General features: G+C 42.1%; 1 protein-coding gene across 1 annotated transcript in view; it reads left to right on the plus strand.

Annotated features, from left to right (window-relative positions):
* The window catches only part of LOC135474990 (neural-cadherin-like), a 53,338-nt gene that overhangs the window by 29,661 nt on the left and 7,253 nt on the right, over nt 1-16,424 (plus strand). The window contains exons 14-32 of the mRNA XM_064754711.1: nt 242-385; nt 1,803-1,915; nt 2,169-2,336; nt 2,816-3,134; nt 4,149-4,657; nt 4,960-5,204; nt 6,716-6,855; nt 7,331-7,594; nt 8,398-8,610; nt 9,119-9,233; nt 10,349-10,527; nt 10,945-11,192; nt 11,685-11,980; nt 12,643-12,973; nt 13,236-13,469; nt 13,792-13,993; nt 14,305-14,471; nt 15,032-15,323; nt 15,832-16,015. Coding sequence (XP_064610781.1) covers nt 242-385; nt 1,803-1,915; nt 2,169-2,336; nt 2,816-3,134; nt 4,149-4,657; nt 4,960-5,204; nt 6,716-6,855; nt 7,331-7,594; nt 8,398-8,610; nt 9,119-9,233; nt 10,349-10,527; nt 10,945-11,192; nt 11,685-11,980; nt 12,643-12,973; nt 13,236-13,469; nt 13,792-13,993; nt 14,305-14,471; nt 15,032-15,323; nt 15,832-16,015 — 4,363 coding nt within the window. The remainder of the gene's footprint in view (nt 1-241; nt 386-1,802; nt 1,916-2,168; nt 2,337-2,815; nt 3,135-4,148; nt 4,658-4,959; nt 5,205-6,715; nt 6,856-7,330; nt 7,595-8,397; nt 8,611-9,118; nt 9,234-10,348; nt 10,528-10,944; nt 11,193-11,684; nt 11,981-12,642; nt 12,974-13,235; nt 13,470-13,791; nt 13,994-14,304; nt 14,472-15,031; nt 15,324-15,831; nt 16,016-16,424) is intronic.

Here is a 16,424-nt window from a genome sequence, read left to right on the forward strand (position 1 = left end):
TTATCTGTTTCAGCCACTGTCACACTGGAAGTGTCTACCTGTTTTTATTTTGGGGGTTCACCTGTTTCAGCCACCGCCACAGTGGAAGGGTCTACCTGTGTTTATCTTTAAGGTTTATCTGTTTCAGCCACTGTCACACTGGAAGTGTCTACCTGTTTTTATTTTGGAGGTTTATCTGTTTCAGCCACAGCCACAGTGAAAATGTCTACCTGTGTTTATTTTGGGGGTTTATCTGTTTCAGCCACTGCCACAGTGGAAGTGGTCATTCAGGATGAGAATGACAATGAGCCCCGATTTGCCAAGCGTCTGTGGCAAGCTGAAGTACCTGAGGATGTTGATATAGGTCACCCGGTGTTAACACTATCTGCCCTGGATGATGATAAAGGTGAGCAATCCTCTCTCTCCTCTGCTCTCCTGCTTTGCTGAAGCACATTTTCCTGGTAGGATATCATCCTACTTTCCAAATTTCTCTCAAAATACCTTTCTAAGGTAAACAGAAAATGTGTAACTTAATAAGTGAAATGCTGGAGATCAGTCCGAGATCAGGCTAAATATGTAACTTAATAAGTGAAATGCTGGAGACCAGTCCCAGATCAGGTTAAATATGTAACTCAATAAGTGAAATGCTGGAGACCAGTCCCAGATCAGGCTAAATATGTAACTTAATAAGTGAAATGCTGGAGACCAATCCCAGATCAGGCTAAATATGTAACTTAATAAGTGAAATGCTGGAGATCAGTCCGAGATCAGGCAAAATGTGTAACTTAATAAGTGAAATGCTGGAGACCAATCCCAGATCAGGCTAAATATGTAACTTAATAAGGGAAATGCTGGAAACCAGTCCCAGATCAGGCTAAATATGTAACTCAATAAGTGAAATGCTGGAGACCAGTCCCAGATCAGGCAAAATGTGTAACTTAATAAGTGAAATGCTGGAGACCAGTCCCAGATCAGGCTAAATATGTAACTCAATAAGTGAAATGCTGGAGACCAGTCCCAGATCAGGCAAAATGTGTAACTTAATAAGTGAAATGCTGGAGACCAGTCCCAGATCAGGCTAAATATGTAACTTAATAAGGGAAATGCTGGAGACCAGTCCCAGATCAGGCTAAATATGTAACTCAATAAGTGAAATGCTGGAGACCAGTCCGAGATCAGGTTAAATATGTAACTTAATAAGTGAAATGCTGGAGACCAATCCCAGATCAGGCTAAATATGTAACTCAATAAGTGAAATGCTGGAGATCAGTCCCAGATCAGGCAAAATGTGTAACTTAATAAGTGAAATGCTGGAGATCAGTCCCAAGGCAGGCAAAATGTGTAATTTAATATGGGAAATGCTGGGTAGCAGTCCCAAATCAGGCAAAATGTGCAATTTAATGAGGGAAATGCTGGAGAGCAGTCCCAAGTCAGGCAAAATGTGTAACTTAATGAGGGAAATGCTGGAGAACAGTCCCAAATCAGGCAATTATGTACCTAAGACGATTTTAGTGTCAAGAAAACCAATCAGTGAAGATAAAAATAGAGAGGGGAAAGTGTTGTTTTGTTGTTAAGCACAGGTTCAAGTTGTATTTGGGCAGTTTGCTTTCGGAAATTTGTTTAAGCAAAATCGTTGAGAAATTTGATATGGTCCAAAACTTATGTTGATTAGGTTTTGTTCAAGCTAAGCTCATAGATACACAGGTTACCATTACCAGTTAAAAGTAATTCTTAGACGACAATGATGAACCATGAGGATTCTCACTACCTTAATTTGCAGTCTGCATTCAGTAAGAATTGATTGTACATGCTTGGGTTTGTAGATTCCCAGATGGAGTATTCTATCATAAATGCCGGTAATGACTTCAAGGTGGAGCCTAGAAGTGGCATTGTTCGGGTAGCCAATCTACTGGACTTTGATGATCCAAACCGAAGGGTAAGAAGCACTTCATGTGTTCTGCCACCGTTAATATGAAGATTTAAATTTGCTTTCATACAGTAAAATAGTATTTGTAATTGCAAGAGACAGTTTTAAAATTATCAGTGGAGTTTGTTTTCTTGGTATATTAAATAAACAGACAATCGGCACTTTTTTGTTAGCTGCAATAGTGTCTTGAAGAATTAAAATTGGTACAGATTTTAAAGCTAAGAAAGTGTTTTCCTTAAAAGCCTATCTGGTTCATTTGCAGCTATACAACCTGACAGTACAGGTGTATGATGGTTTGTTCACGGACACCGCCCAGATGTTCATCAATGTGTCAGATGCCAATGACAATGATCCTGTGTTCTCAGAGAACCCCTATGTTGTGCTCAATATTACAGAAGAAAGCGAAGATGTCCCCAAAGTTATCATCAAGGTATGTTCTGCTGTTAACATTTTCAGGTCAAAGTCACTTGTGCTCTCTCTGAATGTCTTGTGTGCGCGTTTGCGCGTGCGTGCGTGGGTGCATGCAGAAGAGAACAATGATTTATCATTATGGGATATATGAAATGTTAATGTGAAGCTCTAATTATGAAAGAATATAAACTCCAGTGTAACTGTAAGGCACTAAAGGATATCTGGGCGAGGTTGTTCCAGAATGTATTAGTTAATGAGTATTAATTCATTGTATATATAATGACAGTTTTTACAGCCAAAGGTCACGTAGTAACTCAGTATGTATTATACTGTTACACATTTTTTGTTTTTGAGTTTTGACTAAAAGTTAAATCTGGTATTAATTCTTATGACAGTTTTGAACAGCCGGCCGCAGTGCAAGAAATTGAGAGCACTTCTCCTTTTTCTGTGCTTTTTTCTCTCTCTTGATTCACATCCTCATTGTGGTATGTTGCCCAGGTGGTTGCTATTGACCCCGACACAGAACGGCCCAATGACATAGAGTACAGTCTGAATGGGCCCCTAGCTGAGGACAACACCTTCACCATCGACAAGAAGACCGGTGACATCACCCTGTTGCGGAAACTAGACCGAGATTTACCCGACGGCCAGGAAGTGTTTGAGTTTAACGTGTTGGCTGTAGATGAGCCACGCTCCCAGAACAAGAGGACTGGTGTATCATTTGTCAGAGTGAAGCCTATCGACATCAATGACAACGCTCCTAAGTTTGACAAGAACCTCATTGAGGGCAGTGTTCCTGAGCACAGCACTGGATCAGGCAAGTGTTTCTTTCAGCTAGTAATGTAATTAGTTCATTTGTTGATTTTAATTATTACATCTGATGTTTTTATAATGAATGGGTAGTGCCAACCTTATGGTTTCATATTTAAAAAATGATTGTATATGCTGTGTGTTCATGTTCCTGTGTTGTGGATATCTGCACTGTTACCACTCTTCCTGTATTGTGGATATCTGCACTGTTACCACTTTTCCTGTATTGTGGATATCTGCACTGTTACCACTTTTCCTGTGTTGTGGATATTTGCACTGTCACCACTTTTCCTGTATTGTGGATATCTGCACTGTTACCACTTTTCCTGTATTGTGGATATCTGCACTGTTACCACTTTTCCTGTATTGTGCATATCTGCACTGTTTCCTCTGTTGTGGATATCTGCTCTGTTTCCTCTGTTGTGGATATCTGCACTGTTACCACTTTTCCTGTATTGTGGATATTTGCACTGTCACCACTTTTCCTGTATTGTGGATATCTGCACTGTTACCACTTTTCCTGTATTGTGGATATCTGCACTGTTACCACTCTTCCTGTATTATTAGAAATAGCCTCAAGTAAGAGCAAATATTTCAACTAGTAGTTTTCAATTATTAAAGTCTGTGGAATGCTTAAAAAATTAAATGTAAGCAAAATCGCCAGTAGAATTTGTTTTAGCTCATACTTGAACTATTACATACAGGTGAAATATCGGAATTCTCTTCACAGATGTGGGTGATATTTCATCATGCATTACCTCATGTTTGTTTGTAAATGCACGTTTTTGATATTTCTAGGCTGGTTTCTATGAACAATATCTGTGGTACTGATGCGTTACAGAGTAATTAATATCATGGATGAAATAATGATTACAGATGATTTCAATCTTGACGTTTTTCTATGATGAATGTTACATTGTATTAATCTGATTATGGAAAAAATATGTACAGTATAAATAAAGATAATGTCCTTCCGGACATTTCTGACTCTGAACTAAATGCCCTAATATTTCTATGATAGGACCAGGGACACAAGGGAAAACAGTGTTTGCAGTAAATGCTGTGGATTACGATGCCGGTGAAAACGCCCGTGTAGAATACAACATCGTCTCTGTAGACATGGTTGATGGGGTACCGTTGTTCAGCATCGACCGCACCTCAGGGCAGATTTACGTCTCCACTATGGATAGCAGTGTTCTTGACAGGGAAACTCAGGACACCTACTCATTGGTGGTACAGGCGAAGGACAAGGGAACGCCCACTCCCATGTCCTCCAATCAAACCATCACCATCAGACTGTCCGATATCAATGACCAGTCACCGGTTTTCAGTCAGACCATTTACCAGGTGACGATGTCCGAGAATTTGCCCAAAGGTGCCTCCATCATCTCTGTGACTGCATCCGATCAAGACATAGGAATCAACGCTCAGCTCATATACAGCTTGGAGACCACACAAGACAAGGGCTACTTTTATATTGACACACGGAACGAGACCAATGAAGGAATACTGAGGGTGTTCGAATCTAATGTAAGATATTTCTGATTCATTTTGTTATTAATATCTACAATCTTACATCTGTTTTGTGTGTTTTCTGGTATATTAGCAGAAATAACCATTAACTGCCTCAGTTATAATCTAATGGAATAATGGTACATGTAATGCTATACCAATGGGACTATACTATAGACTCCCTAATTTCAGACTGTTTAATATGGAAGCTTTTGTAAAAAATTCTGAATCATCTTACCAGTTAATAGCAGACATTGAAATAAGTTCAGTGGCTGTACTTTGTAACTACAAATAACTTCACATGCTCTCTCCTGTTACAGAAAATTGATTACGAAAACCCACAGACACGGTCATTCAATGTGACCGTCAGTGTTGACGATGTTCCCAGTCCCACCCACAAGGTTCTAGCCTACATCGAGGTAATTGTCGAGGATTTCAATGACAACGCACCCAAATTTGAACAAGAATCAATTCAGAAGACTGTATTTGAGAACATTACTGTGGGCTCCGTTCTGGCCACTTTCAAAGCCACTGATGCTGATAGTGGCATCAACAAGGAATTTGAGTGAGTATATTAGCCAAGAAAAGGTATATTGTAAATTTTTCTTGTGGTCTTCATATGGTTTTGATTGGTGACCTGTTGATCACCAACAAAGAGCGGTGGAAATCTGTTTTACAACAAGGAGACATATTACACGTACAAGCACTCTAAAGACTCCTTCGTCGTCATATGACTGAAAAATTGTTAAGTATGACATTGAAGTACTCACTCATTCCTCCAGACCCGCAGACAACCATAGCACAAGTGAAGTCTTGAGCATGGCATTAAATAGCAATCAACTGAAGAAATCAGTACAGCTGAATAAATGGTGCCATTGGACATCAGTCATCTTGATAACATTTCTAGAGAAAGCTGTGAATTTGCGAAGATGTGAGTTTCCTCAGAACTTTACATCTTCCTGCCATCTGGCCATACTGCTCAGCTGACGCCGTCAAGTTGTCTAGCTGTAATGCTCAGCCGACATATTCCTGCCGTCTGGCCATACTGCTCAGCCGACGCCTTCCAGTTGTCTAGCTGTAATGCTCAGCTGACGTCTTCCTGCCGTCTAGCCGTACTGCTCAGCTGACGTCTTATGGGGTCTAGCCGTACTGCTCAGCTGACGTCTTCCTGCCGTCTAGTCGTACTGCTCAGCTGACGTCTTCCTGCCGTCTGGCCGTACTGCTCAGCTGACGTCCTCCTGCCGTCTAGCCGTACTGCTCAGCTGACGCCTTCAAGTTGTCTAGCTGTAATGCTCAGCTGACGTCTTCCTGCCGTCTAGCTGTACTGCTCAGCTGACGTCTTCCTGCCGCCTGGTCGTACTGCTCAGCTGACATATTCCTGTTGTCTGGCCGTACTGCTCAGCTGACGCCTTCAAGTTGTCTAGCTGTAATGCTCAGCTGACGTCTTCCTGCCGTCTAGCTGTACTGCTCAGCTGACGTCCTCCTGCCGTCTAGCCGTACTGCTCACCGGACGTCTTCCTGACGTCTGGTCGTATTGCTCAGCTGACGCCTTCAAGTTGTCTAGCTGTAATGCTCAGCTGACATCTTCCTGCCGTCTAGCCGTACTGCTCAGCTGACGTCTTCCTGCCGTCTAGCCGTACTGCTCAGCTGACGTCTTCCTGCCGTGTAGCCGTACTGCTCAGCTGACGTCTTCAAGTTGTCTAGCTGTAATGCTCAGCTGACATATTCCTGCCGTCTGGCCATACTGCTCAGCTGACGCCTTCAAGTTGTCTAGCTGTAATGCTCAGCTGACGTCTTCCTGCCGTCTAGCCGTACTGCTCAGCTGACGTCTTCCTGCCGTCTAGCCGTACTGCTCAGCTGACGTCTTCCTGCCATCTGGCCTTACTGCTCAGCTGACGTCTTCCTGCCGTCTAGCCGTACTGCTCAGCTGCCGTCTAGCCGTACTGCTCAGCTGACGTCTTCCTGCCGTCTAGCCGTACTGCTCAGCTGACGTCTTCCTGCCATCTAGCCATACTGCTCAGCTGACATATTCCTGTTGTCTAGCCAAACTGCTCAGCTTACAATCTGCTGTTTCAGGTATTATATTGACCACAGCCCTAATTCTGACCCTAAACGACAGTTCACCATCGATCGAAATGGCACAGTGAGAGTTAACAAAGAGCTGGACAGAGAGACCAAAGAATCTCATGATGTCAATATTTTAGCTATTGACAAAGGTAAGTCATCTGTGTCCAGTGAAAATGTTACTGTAGCACACTGTAGAAATTTGTGGACTCTCCGCTCTCACTGTCCATGTGATGACAAGATATCAGTGACATGGCTGTTTGTGTATTCTAACGTTTGGGGAAGGCTACTCATCTTCCATGGATATGATATTGATTTGAACTCAGGTGGAAGCACTAGTTATAGCTGAAGCCAGTTGGCCTCTGACCAATGAGATCAACGACTCAGGTCTACCTTAAGACCATTTTATGTTTCACCGGTTATTACATGAATCTGTTTGTATTCAAAATATTGTCTCGATGGGATGTGTCATTAAGCTGTTAGAGCATTAATTGAAATTCATTTCACTCAGGATGGTTTAAGGAAGTTGAATCTCCATTATATTTGTGTGGATTGTCCTGTAATGCTGATGAGTGTTGTCTTATTTTGTTGTCTCGTAATTAACTCACCATTTGCCATCCCCTTCAGGAACCCCACAACAGACAGGCACAGCGGTTCTGGTGATTGAGGTACAGGACATCAACGACAACGCCCCGGGCTTTGCGAAGGATTATGTGGTGTACTTTGAAGAGGAAGTGGAGGAGGTTCAGAGATGGCCCGAGCTGATAGAGGCAGTAGACCCAGATACGGACAGCAATGGACCACCATTCTACTTCACCCTGCCGTGTAATTACGCCTGCCCATGCCAGGAAAACCCCACCTGTGACTCCTTCAATATGACATTCCAAAGAAGTAAGTGGAGATCTCAGACTTTCATAATGAGGTCCTATCTCAGCCATTTTTCCCCCACGTGAAATGAAATGAGATGAAAATAAATTTTCCCGGTACCCTAGATGCTTTCCCCAGCTAATTTGATTCCAGTGGAAAATGCCTCATTAAAAAAATACTTCATGATTTTAGGACATAAAGGAAATGACCTACATTTGGAGCATGACAAAGTTGATCGTTTGCTTGCTTCTGAGAATCCTGTTTTGTTTTGAGGTTTGTTTGGAAGGTAGGATGATACCCTACTGGGAAAATGTAAGCTTTGGCCCCAAAAGTATGATTTGTTTACATTTACTTGACTTTAAAACTGTACTTTTTGAGGTGGAATTTTAGGTCATTTACTGTAAATCAAATATATTTCTTTTTATTTAACCCGTTTAAGAGTCACCACTGTCTAAAACCATGTCCAAAAGGTTTGACTTGATGGACCTGTTCGTCCAGTTTGATTAGTCGAATGCAAACAGGAAGCTGCATTCACGTGCATTTTTCATTTGCTAGAGTCTACAAGCCATATGAAATAGCCTTTCCTATTTTCATTTATTTGGCCAAACTCATTGAAAACAGTTCAATTTGACAAATCTAACTATGTGAATGTGACCTTAGGAAGATCTGTCCCTGCATCCAACTAGCCCTTGACCAAGACTGGCAACACTGAGGTTTGTCAAGGGTCTGATAAATCAGTGATCAATCAGTGATCAATTATTGCTTAATGCTACTTCAGCAGTATTGCATGAATTCTGTGTAATGCAAAATCTCTCTGACTTTTGCAGATGCTGACAAACCAAATGGATTTGCCTATGTATTCACGCTGTTCAAGCGGTTTGACAGGGAAACCCAAAAGGAATACCAGATGCCAATCGTGATGTGGGACAGTGGAGAGCCTGTGATGACCGGAACGAACATGCTACAGATTGTCATCAAGGATAAGAATGATAATGAACACGAGCCCGGGCTGAAGGAAATCTTTGTCTACTCGTATGAAGGTACATCTGTTTTGGTAAACTAGGACTTTCTATGCATAGTACATACACTTTGTTTTTTGGACTAGCACTGCTTGTGTGTTTCATGAATCTTCATGATTTCATGATCAATGGATCTACTGGATGATGTATATATGGTCCAACATGACAGTCGTGTAACCAGTAGACCAAGTCCAGTTAGAGTCACAGGCAACTACTCTTGGAGGTTAGAGACAGCAAGTCAGAAGCCAGAAAGCTGTCCTGTTATATTTCCGAGTAGTAGGGTGAAACTGAGTAAACAAAATTTTAACATGTTGTTTGATGATAATATCAATCTTGTTTATTAGTACAAAAATCAGTTTTGAGTTTCCTGGGAACTACCACCTGGCAGCTATTTACAGGATCCTACTGCTTGGTAGTGTGCATCAAGCTTTCTGTTGTGCGCAGAGCTGAAACCTCACAATGCTCTACAGTCAAAATTTTGTGATTTAAAAGTTTACGTAGTGCTTATTAGAAAGTTTGTTGTGTTCAGGCTTCAGTGCTTTGGAGAATGTGGAAATAGGTCGAGTGTATGCGAAGGACCCTGATGACTGGGACATTGCGGACAAAGAGTACACTGCTGTAGGAACACTTCCAGAATATTTTGGGTGAGTGAGCAGTGATACGGAAGTACATGTAGTTGTATATTTCAGGTGAGACAGCTGAGGTAGGGAAGTAATGGGATATTTCAGGTGAGACAGCTGAGGTAGGGAAGTAGTGGAATATTTCAGGTGAGACAGCTGAGGTAGGGAAGTAGTGGAATATTAAAGGCGAGACAGTATAGGTAGGGAAGTAAGGGGATATTCAGGTGAGTCAGCAGAGGTAGGGAAGTAAGGGGATATTCAGGTGAGTAAGCATAGGTAGGGAAGTAAGGGGATATTCAGGTGAGTCAGCATAGGTAGGGAAGTAAGGGGATATTCAGGTGAGTCAGCATAGGTAGGGAAGTAAGGGGATATTCAGGTGAGTCAGCAGAGGTAGGGAAGTAAGGGGATATTCAGGTGAGTCAGCATAGGTAGGGAAGTAAGGGGATATTCAGGTGAGTCAGCAGAGGTAGGGAAGTAAGGGGATATTCAGGTGAGCCGGCAGGGGTAGGAAGTAATGGGACTTTCAGGTGAGTCTGCAGAAGTAGGAAGTAATGGTATATTTCAGGTGGGACAGCTGAGGTAGGAAGTGGTTGGGTATTTGAGGCAAGACAACTGAGGTAGAGCAGTAATGGGACGTGATCACCGTCAGAACAGGTGTCAAGTTGGCAGAACGTGATTAGAAGAGGGTTTTAATATAAGGCTGTATGATCTCCCAAGACATTGTAGCGAAGTGGAAAGAAGTAACCTGAGCCATACACATGAAAATCCTGTATGGAATTGTTAATTAAAAGATTCGTATAACTTGGTCACATGCAATATTGTATTATTAATAAAGTAATGGGAAATAAAACTAAATTTAAGTAATTACCCTGTGATGCATGTGGCTGTTATTGGTCAAGAGAGAAAACTTGACCAGAAAATTTCACGTTCCAAAAGCCAAATAGTTTCTGGCAAATGTTTTGAACTTTTTTGTGCACTTCTCAACCTGAAAATGTTATGTAGCAAGATGAGATATGAAGTCCAAAAGGCTTGTATATTCTCTTCTTCAGTGTATGTACTTCTGTGAAGTTTACACATAGAAAACTCGTTAGAGCACTAAGGCTTCAGTTAACAATTGTGCGGATGTGATTTATGAACAGGTTGGACCAAGATACCGGGATGGTGAAGATGAGTGGCAAGCCCCCAGAGGGAACATACAGCTTTAACGTGGCTGTGTATGACACAGTGTTCGACAAGAGCCATATCTCTGAAGTTCGAGTGATAGTCAAGGGTATTCCAGCTGAGGCAGTCTACAGTTCTGGCTCTGTCAGGCTCAGTGGTTAGTACCTTTACTTTCACTTTCCACTCACATAATTTTTAAGGCTGTAATTTTATGATATTTGACCTGGCTGCTGTTGATTGCAGGTAATAGAGGACACTTTTCAGTAGTATTATCTTTTCTTGAAGCAACAATATAGTAGTGGCATTGCATTCAGTAAAGAACTCAATTTTGATTTTATTATACTAATACTGCTGACTTCATACTAAAGTACTTGAAGCACGTAGAGGATAGTGGGGCTTGAATACCTTAAATATTGAGGGGTGGAAATTATAACCCATGAGATATAATAAGTGTTATTAGAAAAGAAATATGTAATTTCTGTATGTGAAGTAATGCTTTTGTCAGTAATGGAAATTATGGCATTAAACCTTTATATAAATATTAAATGTAGTTGTTTATGATTTTATTGAACAGGTATCACGGCACAAGAGTTCCTGGAGCGGCCACATGCGCCTAGTGGAAGATATGGGGAGTATGAGGATAGCAAGTACGACAAGATGAAGGCTGAGTTAGCACAGAAGCTGAGTGTGCCAGAGAGTAACGTGGACATCTTTAGTGTTCGTGAAGGGAAGGGCTATACAGATGTGAGGTTTGCTGCCCATGGTTCTCCCTGGTACAAGCCTTCCAAACTAGATGGTCTTGTCATTACCAACAAAGCAGAGGTAAGTCTGGTATTTGATGGCACTGATAACCAAATTTTATCTAGTGAGTTTTCTTCGTCATCTTTTCTTTCTCTCTTGTTTAAGCGGCATTTCTAAGGGCTGTTTCAGACGTGTATGTCTTGTACAGAATTTGTCAGATCTCTCTATGAACGAGGCTTATGAAATAGATCTGGCCATTTTTAGTTTCACTGGTTGAATTTGATGGGTTTATACAACAAATAGCCCAGTGTGAAAGTGGATTTAACCGTTACCCAGTTGAGTGTTGCTGAAAGAGACTGTTGCATAACACATCACCTTCTTCCATGAAGCAAGTAATAAATGAATCAGTAGAAACATTAAGCTTTGGTCATTCTATCAATAATAGCTGGGGTCTCTTTGAGCCATCACAATGTTTTACAAGACTTTTATCATTTATAATGACTATTCAGTTTTACATATTAAGGCTGCTCATTACAACATCACAAGCAATCAGATTGGTTTTGTCCTTTGCAGTTCGAGCAAAATGTTGGTGTAAAAGTGGGCATGGTGCCCATTGATGAGTGTCTGTACGAGATTTGTGACCATGGCTGCCACAACGCGTACATCGTGTCTGACAAGCCGTTGGTGGTATACGCCAACACAACATCGTTCGTGGGAGTGAATGCATACTACAAATCTGAGTGTAATTACTGTAACGGAACAGGTGCTTCTAGCTGTATTTGTAAAGCCAGTGAGTTCCCTACCGAGTGCCGGGGTGACTTCTGTTTCAATGGGGGCACCTGCTTCATTGATGACTGGAAGGAGATCGGGTAAGTTATCGTGTGTAGCTGGACGTATATGCGATATGGTTGTGTGACTTTAATGTCTCTTTGTCTGGTCTCACCATGATAATGCTGACAAAGTGGATAGTTATAATTAGTTATTCTTTGTATTGTGTGATAAATGTTTAACAGGACATAGCACAGTGGTGAGGTGCGCAGGTTTAGTTGCAGGTACACTCGGTATGGGATCACTCACAGCCTTGGGCAGGGAATTTCCGATCACCCCACCTGGAATGGCCTGCTCGAGCTCCTTGTGGAGTGATGCTGACACAAAGTGGTTGAAGAGTGGTGTGGCTATTTACACAGTCTATAACGTTATTGAAATGTGTAACGACCATGGCTCTTCAACCAAGATGGTGTGCATATCTTTGATTCACTAGTGAGAAAGTTTGTCAGTAACTTGCCTTAGGCCAGTGGTTTACTCCTGGCACCCTGGTTTCCCCCACCCGTAAAACTGTCCGTTATTGTGTAAGTGAAAAATTCTTGAGTATGACATCTAGCAGATAAATAGAATTTTAAGATTCTGGATTATGATGTAATCAGATAAATAAATAAGTCTTGCCTGTTGAAACATCTTGACATCATGTTACCAGCTTTGACATAGTTTCTACAGCTTACAACAAACTCAACATTCTGATTTGCCAACGCAGATGCAAGTGTGAGGAGGGCTTTGATGGGCCTCGGTGTCAGCGGACAAAGCATAGTTTTAGTGGTAATGGCTGGGCCCTATACCCAGCCCTAGCCCAGTGTGAGTATGGTCGTACCAGCCTGGAGTTCATCACTCAACAGCAGAACGGGCTGCTCTTCTACAATGGCCCCGATGATGACAAGGGTCAGAGCGACTTCATCTCCTTGCAGCTGCTTAATGGTGCTCCCGTCCTGAACATTGACCATGGCACGGGTGTACTGACCTTGACCGTGGCCAATCAGAACCTGGCTGACAACAAGTGGCATCGTATCGACATCACATCTGAGGGGAAGGTAAGATCTGAACCAGGACCGGCCTCGTCTTGACACACAGCTGACCTGTCCATCTAAACTCGTCATCTTAACTTAGTTGAACATCAGTTTCCATGCACTGACGTGGTGGACACATTGAAGTCGCTCTGCAGGTGTAAATTCTTCAGTATGTGATGAGCAGAAATCAAATAAATAATTTGAGTATGATGTTAAGCAATATAATAAGATCAATAAAATAAGCAAACACTATCCTTTGTAAAACTGCAGGTTGTTCTGTTTTCAGGTGATCACCCTGACAGTGGATGATTGCAGGACAGCCGTCATCACAGAGAATGAGCGGTCATCGAGTGAAGATCGCAGCTCGTGCGAGTCTTCTGGCAGAACACCAGGAGAGAACATGTACTTGAACGTCAACAGCTTACTCCAGATGGGTGGAACTATCTCAGACCCCAAGTTCCTACAACCCAGCCCGCCAGACTTTAATGGCTGCATTAAGAATTTCCGTCATTTGGGAATGGTAAGGATACAGTGCTTTGGTATAGGATGAAACTGTCAGTCATTGGATAACTAATCAGAAACAAGCCATGTACAAGTGTTGTAGGTCCTCCCAGACACAACTGTTTTATTGTGTTTGCTTACATGGAAATTTGCAAATTTCTTTTGTCAATAAGTCTTTATGATGACATATTTGGCCTTAGGGGTTAAACTGGAAATACCAATGAATATATTCCATTAACAAGTGGCTGTAGGCTCATGTGTCTGTAATATCCAGTAGCTGCACAATGCTAATGTCACATGTAGGATGGTTGTTATCAAGTATCATGTATCTTCTCTGTTAGTTGTACGACCTTTACATCGGGAAGACGGGTCTGCACAAGGGCACGCGTGATGGCTGCCCCCAAGAGGAGGATAGCTGTGGGTCTGTGAATGCAGTAGACGGTCTGGTGTGTGGAGAGAATGGAGTCTGCGAGGGCCGTCTGGGTGGGGGAGCTCCTGTCTGTAGATGTAAACCAGGCTGGATGGGGGACAAGTGCATGCAAGGTCAGTGGACAGGCCCCGTCTGAGAATCTCTTAGAATCTCGAATATTTCGAAAGTTTGACATTTCATCAGTCAATAAATCAATGCAGGTTGATTCTAGTGCCAATGCTGGCTGAGATAGTTCAAGTGCTGGCATTTTGCCACCATCATACCATTGACCAATAAGATCACGGTGTTCTTGGCTTATACTACCTTGCCTGCAGTCATTGTGCGAGTCTAATACAGTGATGTCTGGGATAATGTATGTAATGGAGTATTTTTCAAAATGATAATATGGAAATCCTGTTTTAATGCTTGATATGTCTTTACTCAGAAACTCCTACAAAGGACTTCTTGGATGAGAGCTTCCTGGTGTGGAAGTTGCTGTACCAACCATCTGTAAACAGGAACAAGATCCAGCTGAGGTTCAGGAGTCGAGACAAAGACGGCTTGTTGTTTGCTGTCATGTCGGACTCCAGAGAAGAGTTCATACAGCTAGAGGTAAATATCATTCTTGAAGGCCCGTGCAAGGTTATATAGTCTTATACCTTTGCGGGTGGCATCCTTTTTTGTCACTGGCTTGCAGAGTGATGTAGGTAAATTTTATATAATACAGGGTATATGGTATTAAGATGCAACTATCTAAAAGCTATGGCTGTAACATCGTAACTAGAGCACATTTAAATTAGAACACTAGTTCCACCACTCCTCCTGTGACCATGTGTTACCATTACTCACTTCTACTGTCTGACTCGGCTCAGGTTCACTGGCCTTAATGCCTCTGCAATATATGTAATCTGCTGCTGTGTCTGCACATCAGGAAATAAACCAAAGTTTACAGTTTTCAAATAAATCAAATCTTCAAATGCTTGCATTTGATCATACATGTCATATGATCACAAAATTGATGAAATTTCATAAACGTGTCCCTTACATGCGACTGGTTCAAATCTGCAGGTTTCAAAATTGTATTTAAAACTTTGCATAAAAAAATGGTTGGTAAAGTAGGGTACATACATGTGCGGTAGTATTAAATGTTGCGTTGTTGTTGCTTGTTTCAGATCCGAAACCATATTCTTCATCTGGCATATCACCTTGGCTCAAGTGTTCAGCAGTCCCTCAGCCTGAGCCAGGTGGTGGCATCCAATGGCCAGTGGCACACAGTGTACATGGAACGGTCAGGCAAACGCGTAAAGCTTTACATGGACAGTGGGGAGGGGCCTTACTACACAGAGACCAAGGGCATGACTAGTGGTTTCCGCACTCTCAGGATTGCTCCAGAGAACGTGTTCGGAGGGGCGCTGGTCTCTGGAAACGTAATTCAGAATCCTGATGTAACAGACTATGAGAGTTGTGAGTAGAACATGTTGATACCGTAACCATGTTCCCTTTAGCTGTGGATGTAGGTGGTTATCTTCATGATAGTTCACAGGTGGACCAGGTAATAAAGAGTCAGAGAGAAGTTATCAGTGTGCATCCATATGGCCAGCTATTAGTTAAAGTTTTGAACTACAGATGTTCAGGTCTATTTGCCAGAATTTTACTGAAGCAGTAGCGTTTCCCCTTACTTTCCAAGAACCAGAACTCTAGCTTGTATGTCTCACTGGTGGCATGCATTTGTATGGGATTGAAAACACAAGCGTTATTTTACTGAGTTTTCGATTCGGTAATGATTGGCTTTTTTTTAACCTTTACTTTTGAGAAATTGACAAGATTTAAGAACAACATTTGAATGATGTGCCAAATATTAGATATCTTCAGTCGCAAAGGGTGACAGTTTCAGACTTTGCCCTGCCACCCTTGAGAAGGCATCAACCTGACTATAGCCTGATTTCACTGTAAGTCCTTGCTATGTTTGCAGCTTGTATGAGTGATGTACGACTGGACGACAGATGGTTCCCTATGCTCACATCAGAAAGTAGTAATGCTGCTGAGGTGATCATGGCCAAGAACTTGATAGACGGCTGTACACGTGAAGACTGCCATAACAACAGCTGCCCAGCAGAACGCCAGTGTGTGCCCTTGTGGGAGAAGTTTGACTGCAAGTAAGCTATGCACCAGGCCTTTCGATGCTGATATACCCTCTCTCTAAAACATTGGTCACCAGACCTAACATCAGCTATATGCAGTGCAGCTCTGGTCAAAACCCAAATCATTGGGGAATTAATGCGTTATTTTTCATCTTGTAACACTTGTCGTGAATTACTTCACGGCATAATTTCGCTGTTCTGACTGAGATCATATCCTTGGGCACTTTACACTTTGGGCACTTTGCGTGAATAATGCTGACAGCAACAGGCATGAAAATATAAAGGACCATCTCCATAAATTGTTTGCGATAGTTCATTTTTTTTTTCCGGCGAAAACCCAAACTCGTCTACTCCTTTCGTGTGGACATGTGGTTTAAACGATTTAAGGGAATCAGACGAATCCAGTCTGCTATTTAAACATCGT

This window comes from Liolophura sinensis, chromosome 9, assembly GCF_032854445.1.
Source record: "Liolophura sinensis isolate JHLJ2023 chromosome 9, CUHK_Ljap_v2, whole genome shotgun sequence".
In the NCBI taxonomy this organism is placed as follows: domain Eukaryota; kingdom Metazoa; phylum Mollusca; class Polyplacophora; order Chitonida; family Chitonidae; genus Liolophura; species Liolophura sinensis.